This window comes from Octopus bimaculoides, chromosome 2 (assembly GCF_001194135.2).
Source record: "Octopus bimaculoides isolate UCB-OBI-ISO-001 chromosome 2, ASM119413v2, whole genome shotgun sequence".
NCBI classification, from domain to species: Eukaryota; Metazoa; Mollusca; class Cephalopoda; order Octopoda; family Octopodidae; genus Octopus; species Octopus bimaculoides.
This window is the reverse complement of record NC_068982.1, coordinates 65,747,128-65,759,260: the sequence shown is the minus strand read 5'-3', so window position 1 is coordinate 65,759,260 and position 12,133 is coordinate 65,747,128. Positions and strand designations below refer to the sequence as shown.

At 37.2% G+C, this 12,133-nt stretch overlaps 1 protein-coding gene across 2 annotated transcripts in view; it reads right to left on the bottom strand.

Annotated features, from left to right (window-relative positions):
• Positions 1–486: 486 nt before the first annotated feature.
• The window catches only part of LOC106868688 (2Fe-2S ferredoxin), a 17,693-nt gene continuing 6,046 nt past the window's right edge, over positions 487–12,133 (bottom strand). The window contains exons 2-4 of one of the 2 annotated variants that reach the window (XM_014914075.2): positions 9,817–9,923; positions 884–1,010; positions 487–650 (exon numbers count right to left, since the gene is read on the bottom strand). In XM_014914075.2, the coding sequence (XP_014769561.1) occupies positions 554–650; positions 884–1,010; positions 9,817–9,923 (331 nt within the window). In that variant the 3' untranslated portion in view covers positions 487–553. Of the gene's footprint in view, positions 651–883; positions 1,011–9,640; positions 9,754–9,816; positions 9,924–12,133 lie in introns of both variants that reach the window. The other variant, XM_014914074.2, reaches the window with a different exon arrangement.

Genomic DNA, 12,133 nt, shown 5'->3' with positions numbered 1-12,133 from the left:
CTCCTCTGAAAGGATATTTGTCTTGCATGTTACTTGGTGACCCAGCCACTGCTGGTGCCACACAAAAATCATCCAGTCCATACTGTAAATTGGTTGGCATTTGGAAGGGCATCCAACTGTAAAAACCATGCCAAAACTGACTTTGTTAAGCTAATATTATGTGTGTGTTCCCCTGTCTTGACATCATGATTGTAAACAAGCAATGTTTTTTGCTTCCAGTTTTCTGTGGAAATCATATCTGGCCATGGGAAATATTACTTTGCTTGGAAACAGGTGAGGGTCAAGGACAAGAGCTGTAGAAAATCTCCCTCAACCTCACACATGCAAGAGAGGAAAAGTGGACATCAAAAGATGATGATAGTGATGACAATGACACAACAAGGAAAAAAAGAAATAATGATGACAATGATAACTCAAAAATATCAATCACAGATTTTTGGTTTTTTAAGTAGAAAAAAATATTCTGCATTTAAAACAAGATTATAGTGAAATTTCATAAATTTATTTTCATCAAACTATTTAACAGGATGTATAAAATTTAAACAACCAAGTTCTAAGAAAATCCTCGTATATCATTTGTTTCTGTAGGAATTTTTATCTCAACGCCGTCCATATCCTCTGTCACATAAACCTGACAACCAAGGCGAGACCTACAAAATGAGACAAAAACGTTACCAGTTGATAGAAAGGTATTTACTTGAAATGATATCAGTTATTTTACTTTAATAACTGGAAATATTGTATTTACAGTTAATAATAATTAGGAAAATAATAAAATTCATACAATTTATATAAAGAATTTATACAATTCTTCCAATCTCCTGTTTGAGGAGTGGCTGTCTGAAAGATATCCTGCTGTAACATTAAATAATGAAGTACTTACGTATCTGTTAATCCATAGGCCATATCTAATAAATCTTGTTCTTCATCCGATGGTAATTCAGCATTGTATATGTGTTTGGGTAATATTACGTGACAAGTGGAACAGGCCATAGTACCTTCACAAGCTCCTAACAAAGACAGCAAAAGTACATGAGAAATTTCACTGATATATGTGCAAAAAAAACAAACAAAGACAAAAGCTGGAAGAGTACTCCAGAGTTAGCAGAAGATGACTACACATACTCTAATATAAAGCAATGTCTAAGAATGAAATCACATGTCTTTAAGGTAACATATCCCAAAGAAAATAGAATAGTCACAGAAAATAGAATATTGGTTCAAATATTTTCCAATCCCCTACATTGGTGCTATACAAGAACAGCAGAGCAAGGGAGCTCACCAACAAAATGGTGTGTATGTAAGACGACATAGTAATGTAGCTAAACTGAAGTTGATCAACTGTTAAGTAAAGACACCTAAGGTTTTTCAGCAAACACTAAATTATTTTCAAAAGGAAAATAAGTTCGTAGGTATAAATATTAGGATTGTATGTCATAGCATCAGTGTTGATCAAACAGTGATATTCAAATGGAGCCAACATGGTGGACATCTTATATCTGCATGTTTGCAATGTTGATTCCATATGCTACTCTTAAGTTAGCATTGTTAAGAAAGATAATGAAAAATAATACTCAAATAATCTTATACAACACTAATGTAAAGATATGTGCTGATTCATAACACCTTACTTAGTGCTTTCACTATTCTGTTTGTTTCATTACCATGTCGTCAAATTCATTTCTGTTGTCCATTACTATGTCGTCAAATTCGTTCAGTTATTCAAATTATTCAATTTTAACTTTTATCACACAGTCACTTATCTTTATAATCCTGTCTTAGATTAGCTGACCAAAAACTCTTATTTTTCTATTCTATATTACTATCATTCAATATTTACTGTTTCTTTAAATTATGTGACAGAAATCCCATAAGAATCTCTCTCTCTCTCTCTCTCTCTATCCCTCATATTCTGATCACTAACCCTAACCCTCTCTCTCTCCTTCTCCCTCTTTCGATTACCTCTTGCTTCGGCAGGACTATAAACTAGCGCATGCACCCCAATTCCCCCACTTGACCTTAATACCTTTGCAGCACTATGCCAGTGGTGCATACGCCCTCCCACGCCCTCCACCAGTACTGGAAGTTCCTATCCTCTCCATCAGTAACGGAAGTTCCTGGCCGTCTCCCATGAACACTTCTAAAGGCTTCACGCCACCCCTACTTAGGGTTTATCTCCTCCTATGTAGGTAGTGATCATATAGTGCAAAATATGATAGTGTAGTGGATGGAGGTTGACATGAGGGCTACTGATTGTTTATGAATTCTGCAAAATGTGAGCTTTCTTTTCAGGTACATGATGCTGCTGTTCCCCGCCCCAGGGTCTCACGGGCCCATACCTCCCACACCCTCAGGGTTGGCACTCTCAACGTCAGCACACTGAAAGGTAGGTCTGGTGAGATTGTTGAGACGCTTGAAAGGAGATGTGTCAATATCTGCTGCCTCCAAGAAGTAAGGTGGAAAGGAGGTTCCACTAGGTTCCTCACAGGCAAAGAACACAGGTACAAGATTTTCTGGGCAGGGAACACAGACAAGGTTGGGGGCGTGGGTATACTTCTTGCGGAGAAATGGGTGGATCAGGTAATTGAGGTAGCCAGAGTATGCGATAGAATACTTAAGATTAGATTAGTCCTTCACCATGGGTTAGCAACCATTATCTCGGCCTATGCCCCTCAGCCTGTGCTACCCAATGGACAGAGAGACTGATTTTATGACACCCTCTTGCAGACGACCTTGTCGACGAATGACAGGGACCTTCTCTTTGTGGCTGGTGACTTCAATGGACATGTTCGACAACATTCAGGGGGCTTCCATAGCGTACATGGAGGCTATGATTTTGGTTCCCGCAATGAGGAGGGAGCCAGGCTGCTGGAGTTCTGTGATGCAAATGAACTTATGGTTTGCAATACTAAGTTCAGGAAACCTGCCAGTCACCTAGTTACCTACCGTTCTGGCAGACACACTAGCCAAATTGACTACATCCTCACCAGGAAAAGGGGAAGATGGCTGCCAAAACCTTCCCAGGCGAAGAATGTACCCCGCAACACAAACTAGTAGTTAGTGACTTCAGGATCAGAGCTAAGTTGTTGCCCAGAAGACAACCAGCATGGAGGAGAAGGGTCTGGAAGCTCAAAGATCCTGCGAATGGACAGAGATTTAGAGACTTATTACTCGAAGGGGATATAGCTTCACACAATGTAGAAGACAACTGGAGGTTTCTACGGGACAACCTGCTGAGGGCCACTGACCAGATCTGTGGATGGTGCAAAGTCCCCCTCAACCCAAAATAACGTGGTGGTGGAACAATGTTGTTGACAGGGCTATTAGAACAGAAACAGGCTTGGAAGGACTTTTCGGTTTTTTCAGTCATTTGACTGCAGCCATGTTAGAGTACTGCCTTGAAGGGTTTTTTTAGCCCAAAAAAAAAAAAAAAAAAAAAAAAAAAAAATCGACCCCAGGACTTATTTTTTTAAGACTAGTACTTATTCTATCAGTACCTTTCACCGAACCGCTAAGTTACAGGGATGTAAACACAGCAACACCTTTGACAAGCAGTGAGGTGGGGACAAACACAGACACAAAGATACATACATATATATACATATGGGCTTCTTTCAGTTTCCATCTACTAAATCCACTCACAAAGTTTTGTTTGGCCCAAGGCTATAGTAGAAGACAGACACTTGCCCAAGGTGCCACGCAGTGGGACTGAAACAAGAATCACGTGGCTGAGAAGCATCTTACCATACAGCCATGCATATATGAAATTTAAAATAATCTTATACAACACTATAATGATATATATATATAGCATTCTGTTAAAATATAACATGAAAGATTTTGAAAACAAGATTCAATTAAGCTGAAAATGATATCTTCTGATGCTATCAGGAAAAAGAAAAAAAATGAAACTGAAGATACAGCAATTAACTACCTCATCAATAAACTGGCATAAAAAAAAAACAACTTTCAGGTAACTAAAATATTTAGATTATTTACATTTGACTGATATTTGTCCTCATCTTGTTTGTTGTTAACACAACATTTCAGCTGATATACCGCCAGCCTTCATCAGGTGTCATGGGGAAATTCCAAACCTGGGTATATCAGCCGAAACGTGTTAACAACAAACAAGATGAGGACAAATATCTGTCAAATGTAAATAATGTACATAATTCTTCATCTCTTAAATAAAGAACTCTTAAAATATTTAGATTAGACATTTTCAACCATAGTTTAAATGCTGAAAGCTGCAACAAAAGCTGCATTTGAAGATGATTTCAGAATTTAAGGAGAAGTGCCATATCACAAGGAAATTGCAATTCAGAAAGAACACAAAGGCAAGCCATATATCTCTTAATTTCTACATGTCAGCACGTTAGCATGATGGATGAAATGCTTAGCGATATTTCATCTGTCTTTACGTTTAGTTCAAATTCTGCTGAGGTCAGCTTTGCCTTTCATCCTTTCGGGAACAATAAATTAAGTCCCAGTTGTGTACTGGGACTGATCTAATCAACTGCCCCCCCCCTCTCCAAAAATTTCGGGCCTTGTACTTAGTGTAGAAAAGAATATTCTACATGTCAGCCACCAATACCATATTTGATGGTATACAAGACACTTTTTCCCAGAAAAATGTCTCAATTCACCCTGGGTCCTATATGCCAAGTTGGGGCACCCATAAGCTAATATTCTCTTATTCTTTTACTTGTTTGTCATTTTGACTGTGACCATGCTGGAGCACCACCTCAAAGGGTTTTTAGGCAAAGCAATCAACTCCAGGACTTATTCTTTGTAAGCATAGTACTTATTCTATTGGTTTCTTTTGCCGAACTGCTAAGTTATGGGGACATAAACACACCAATAAAGTATTATTAGTACATACGAATATGAACTTAGGTGCATGTACATATGATGATAATGATAAAAATGCATGTATAAATGGCATTACTTTCTACATATTGTCATTGTTTATTTTAGGGAACTAACTATCATGTTCATAATTCAAATAGATCAGGTGAAGAGATATGTTTCAAAGATGAAGGACTATATTTTCTTCTATATAAGCAGGTGGAGAATGATTCATCTCTTCTATTCAAGATGTTGGCTGGCATGGCTGATACTTTTTTTTTTTTCTTCAACAAGTAAATGGCATCCTACTGCTAGTTTTGGAGGTGCTGAAAAATGATCATGGATGCAGCTCTTCCACCTCTGATTAAGCCATTAAAAAAATAATTAACTATCACTGTCTTCGATACCTTAAGTCTCCCTCCCTCTTCAATGACCACTAGTACAGCTTTCATAAAGCCTGATCTACAAGGGACCTGGTTTCCTATGCTGCAGAATACCAGTTCCATGCAATTGAGAACTTCACCAAAAGCAGCGTTGTACTTGACATCAGCAAAATATTTGACCTTGTCTGGCATTACCTAGATAAGCTGCCTATTTATGAGCTTCATCCATCTTTTATCTCCTGGACTAGTCTTCCTGTTAGATCATAACAACACTGTGTGCTGACTAGCCTCTCACTGACCCATACTATCAACCCTGGTGTGTCTTAAGTTTAGTTATGTCCTCCACTACACTTGTCTCCCTGTAATGTCTTGCTTCTCAACATTCATTCTTCCCTAATCCATAACCTTCTGTACAGAAGTACCCTCTATATGCAACCTAGATGCCTCATATCAAACTTGTGCTGCTTTCAGGAACAGAAACCTCAAAATCAATTACATGACACTTGTCTCTTTCAATAGCACAAAGACCCAAACACTGCATACAATAAAGAAATAATCTCATACCTCACCGTGTCTAGTATTGGGCTATACACAATTAAAACTATCCACCACTCAACTCTACCCAGTATCAACAGTTGTCATCTACTACTCCCTATCTCCACTACTTATCCCCTCAACACTTATTCTTCATTTTATTCACTGCCTCACCCATTCCCATCACTCTCACTCACTCTTGCAGCCTCCACCCATACCCCCAATTCTTCAGCCCTCACATCTACTCATCCCATATTCTGAGGGTTTACCCAGATGCCTCATCACCATTACTTTTTATGTATTTCTTGCACCACCCAACTTCCCTATACATTCTTCTCTAAAGTGTGAGTAGCCTAATGACCCCTTTACAGCAGGAGTCCTGTTCTACTCTGGATCCTTCTCATATTTTAGCTCCACATCAAGATAAAGCCACCTCCCTCTGGATTTGTAGTCTTGCAAGGTGGGTGGTGACTTCATTAATTTTGTTGGCGTGAAACAAGTAGGACACACTGTAAAGTGGTTGGTATTAGGAAGGGCATCCAGCTTTAGAAACCAGGCAGAAGTAGGCAGTGATGCACAATCCAGTCCTTGGACCCATCAGATCCTGTGAAACTATCCTAACCATGCCAGCATGGAACATGGACATTGAATGATGATGATGTTAATGATGAGTACCTACAAATGCAAGGTCTCACAATCACTGGTATTCTCTCTTAATGATCCCACAGCCATAATATTGCTAAAAGTGCATCTTGAAGACCAGCTTTTCACTTTTGGCTTGGAAAATACTTTAGCTTCAACCAACTGCTGACCCTCTACAAAACTATCTAGTAAGACCAATAACTTCAGCACCAGGGATGGCGTTGCAGTTATACAAACATTCTAAAGCACACACAAACATCTGTATGATAGGCAAATATTCACTCACCAACACACTAATCTCTATTTCAAAAGCCCCAGCTTCTCTAAACAAAACTGCACACTACTTTCATTCATCTTGCATGCTCTTATTTATTCAAAATGTCTCATTTCAAAGACCCTGCATTAACCAGTCCTTCCTTTCTAGAATGCCAACTTTTGGAATTCTCTTCCAATTCACATTTTCCCAAAAGACACCTACTCAGAGATATTCGAGCAGAACATAAATTGCATTTCAATAATACCAGTCTATGAGAGCACACAAAGCTCAGGGATGTTTGCCTCCTTCATTTTGATGAATTAATTTATGAAGAAAATTGGAATTGGGGATTTAGGGGAACTTGTAGATTATTGCTTAAAGAATCTGATATTGGATATAAGATAATGAAAAGGATTAAATACGATTGAAAGAATTAAGAAAGCAATATAAAGTTGGAGAGAGGTAATCGTGGGATGGGAATTTTAAAGAGAATAACATGATGGTTAATTTTCTGCACAGAAATAGTGAACAGTACATAAACATAAGAACCAGGTTTTGTGCCAAAGTTGGAACTGAATGTGTAGTCAGGTTGGTTAGTTGGAAACAGATGTGAGTTGGAAACAGATGTTAGTTGGAAACAGATGTAAGTTGGAAACAGATGTAAGTTGGAAACAGATGCAAGTTGGAAACAGATGTAAGTTGGAAACAGATGTAAGTTGGAAACAGATGTAAGTTTATGTCTCAGTACCTATGGTTTTAGTGTTGTTCTTAACCCCTGGCCAGCTCTGGTTGAGCAGCTACAATAAACTCATTATCAGACATTGCATCACAAACTATATTATCGTATGCAAGTGCTATTTTTTCTTCAGAAGGTTGGGAGTGATTTGATGGAGCTTTAGTAGTTATCTCTAACATGTTAGGAAAGCACTTACAGGTTCCCTCATTGGTGAACATTTTCATGTTTGCAGGAGGTAGTGACTAGAATCGAGTTTGGAGTATTTATTTCAAGGTTTGTTAAGCATATAATTTTCCATTGGATAAATTTTAACAGGCTTTTCCCGCACTTATTGTTTTCTTTTTTTAAGCTCTGCCAATTCAAACTAAATTTCCTTGGAGAAAAACAGTTGACACATTAAGAGATAAACTGTCATGCAGGAATGAACATGCAAGCTTAGAATGAACTACAAAGAGCTATTTGTCAAAATGTGCTGAACATTATCCACACCATGATATTTATCAGTCCTGTATATCACAGCACTAATAAAAAATTCTGGTTTATTAAAAAATATTAGAATATATGCAGTGAAATATAAACCCACTTTGCACATTAAATTATCACAAGTGAAAAAGAATATGATGCTTTTTGAAATCTGTTTACTTGTATGATATCGTTTATAGATGTGAAACACTGCCATCAAATAGTATATTAATCTAAATCTTATGCCAACTACCATATTTGATAGCATATAAAACACTTTTTTTCAAAAACATTGTCTCAAAACATCATTCTAGGTCCTATATATGAAGCTGGGCCTATAATACATGCTTTAACCCTTCAGCATTTAAATTGGTCATATCCAGCTCAAGTATCCTATTTGTTCTATGTTAAAACTGGATAGATCTGATCTCATACATACCTACAAACTAACTGGCACTCCATTGGTTACGACAACAAGGGATCCGATCAGCGGAACAACTTGATCATGAAATTAATGTGCAAGTGGCTGAGCACTCCACAGACACACATACCATTAATGTAATTCTGAGGGAGATTCAGCATGACAGGATGTGACAAGGCAGACCTTTTGAAATATAGGTACTACAATTTTTTTCCAGCTTAGTGGACTGAAGCAACATGAAATAAAGTATCTTGCTCAAGGACACAGTGTACTACCAGTCATCGAACTCACAACTTTATGATCATGAGCTGAATACCTTAATCACTAAGCCATATACCTTCACTCACACACCTACACTACAATATTATTTGAAAAATAAACAATCACATTATTGAAATCTCAAAGCTACAAGATAATGGATAATTAATTCAAACATTATGGATGAATGAGCATTACATTTGACAGAGTGACTTGAATGCTAAAGAGTTAATGCATGAAAACTTTTTTCCTGCAGAAATTGGGGTATATCTAATGTTCATGCGTCTTTCATGCCATCAAATATGGTAATCATCTAAAACTTATGTAGAGTTTTTACAAGAGGTTTATGGAGAATTTTTATACAATATTTAAACACTGAAAACACTTACCAGAATAACCCCATATTATTATTCCTTAGTGATGTTGTAATAACCAATTAAATAAGTTATTCACCTCCCAGTTAAAGAACTAAGTATTTATATCTTACCATTGGCAGTGCACTGTGTCCTAGACAAGACTGAATTCTACTTATTCCTACTTGAACACAACACAAGTAAGCAAAGAGAAATAGTGAAGGTAGAACTCCATTATTTGACAGTGAGGATTCAGTTGTTTGAGCACTGAATTACCTGCTCCTGAATTAATGTGCAAATGGCTGAGTATTCCACAGTCACGTGTACCCTATATATAATTTTCAGATTTAATCATGGTGACAGAGTGAGATAAAGCTTTCTTAAATTACAGGTACAATCCACTGGTTAAGTTTCTATACAGTTTTTGCTTATTCATTTTCACTCATGGATCACTTGAAAGTTACAGAAAACAACATTTTCCCAAGATACTATGCAGTGAGACTGAACTTGGGATATTATGGTTGTGAAGCAAATTTCTTAACCATCTGGCCATATTGTTCGTATAAAAGAAGAATAAACTCAATAATACAGCTCCATAAGAGAATATGGCAGTTTTCAAATCCCACTATGTTACAAAGAATAAATGTCTATAAAGCAATACATTTTGGTAAATTAAACTGAGACAGAAGAGAGAATTTAGAGAGAAGATGAAATATTCCTGCAGAGAAATAGAAAACCACTAACCGAAGCCATCAAAATCAAGGTCGTTGTCAATAATAGAGTCCAACAAAGTGCTATTTACTTTGGCCTCTGTTGCAATTTTGTTGCCATCACTGGTCACAAAATATATGGTTACCCTGAAACACAAAAAGGGGGAAGAAAAATAGCTTTTGCTGCAAATTGAATCGATAGATAAATACCTTCAAGGTCAATATCATTCCTCAGAGCCACATCAAGAAGTGTTTCATCAATACTGGCAGTCACAGCAATACGGTCTCCATCTCGATCAATGAAATATATTGTAATCCTAAGAGTTAACAGCATCAGCAATAAAAATAAATATTAAACACTAATAGTACAATGAAATATGGTTTTAAATAGCTGTGAATAATTGCAGTAACGTAGTCAAGTGTATAATACTACATACATTCAATAGATGGCAGTAGTTTCAGCCTTAATAGTCAATACTCTAAGAAACATAGAAAAGGCAGTTTAAACAAAGTTTGCTAAATTTCAGAACTGGGCAACGGTTAGTAATTGTCCTCTCTTTGCTGATTTCCATGGTTACATCCAAGAAATTTATCATGTATCAAGAAGTAGTTGTACTCAGGCACAAGTTAACTCGACTTCCACCACACACACTTTATTTGCATATATTAATGTGTGTGTGTAAAATAAGTAAAGAATGGAGTAGCTGGCATTACTTTCTTCCATAGTTTAAAATTGTTTCAACAACATGCATGTGACAATTAAACAATGTATAGACATGGATGAGAAAAATGATATAGCCATGCCTGTTATATAATGCATATTACATAATTGGATTTGCAGGCATTTAATTATAACTGAATGAATAAATATAATACATAAATAAATTGGATATTTCACTTTAACTCTTCTTTCTACAATCCAGTTTAAGTTCAACAAGTATACACACACACACACTTTTCTTGAACTTCTATCCCCATGGTTTCTGCTTTCATATTTTCTGAGGATACACTGACAACTCACCATCACCATGTTCCACCCCAAATACTCTCACCCACCCATAGATAATGTAGGGTATCTCCTCTACAACAACAAACCTGTTCCTGACTATCATACTTTAACCTCTCAACACCTTGCATACTCTTTAACTTTCTGATTGCATGGTGATCTTGTTAGTGCTAATATCACAAAACTGCACCCAGTAAACTCTATAAAGGAGTTAACATTAAGAAGAGCATCCAGTTGTAGAAACCATACAAAAACTGACACAATGGAGCAAGATGTGGTCCTCCAACCCTCTCAAACTGTCCAACCTAAGGATAGCAGATGTAAAATGATGATATGTATGTGTGTGTGTGTGTGTGTGTGTGTGTGTACGCACACACACACAAAGAAACATATTTAAGGTCTTCTATTGTACAGAATTTGAATTTCTGGGAGATATCTGACTACCACTTGTTTTGAATTTTCCTCGACTCTCATTGCACAGTTACCTCCTCATCATTTTCAGGTCCACTTTTCAATAGTTGCATGAATTAGATGGACACAGTTTATTAAGGCAGATCTGCAGCTACATGCCCTTCCTGCTGCCAATCTTCACGGGTTTCTGAGCATAGCTTGACAAATTCTTGCAGCATATTAGAAATTAATGACACTACTTGTATAATATGACTCATTTATAACAATCATATGATGTCAAGAAAAGGACATGCACACACACACACATGGACTTATTTTTGTTTCCATCTACAAAATCCACTCACAACACTTTGGTGGTACCATAGTAAAAAACGTTTGCCCAAGGTGACATGCAATAGGATTGAACATAAAATAAACTTCCCAACCATACAGATTTTGCAATTGACTTTGCAAGCTTAAGTCTTTCATTTCTAGCAGATGGCTGAGCACAACATTATCATCATGAAGCCAATCACTATATTTCGTTTTATTGAATCCAAACATCTCAGCTCTCAAAGAGTATACTTAGTCCCCAAAGTTTTCCCAGGAATTGTGAAAGTTTTCCAAGTGCTTGGCTGTGCCAGTTTATCTATATTATATATTTAGTACATGAATGAGTGGATCAACAAAAGTGGCACTCAACACTTTTGGCAGCAGTTATATATATTTTTAATAGCAGTCTGACTAAGCTCTGTGTAACAAAATTTCAAGGGTGTGTAGGACGTGTCCCTCACATGGGATATTAGAAGGGTCGAATATGATGAAATGGGATGTAGTCTACATGCCCATGAAAATTTAAGTCATATGGAGTTGAATCAAACTGTTACTAAAATATATATATATCATCATCATCGTTTAACGTCCGCCTTCCATGCTAGCATGGGTTGGACGATTTGACTGAGGACTGGTGAAACCGGATGGCAACACCAGGCTCCAATCTAATTTGGCAGAGTTTCTACAGCTGGATGCCCTTCCTAACACCAACCACTCAGAGTGTAGTGGGTGCTTTTACATGTCACCTGCACGAAAACGGCCACGCTCGAAATGGTGTCTTATGTGCCACCCGCACAA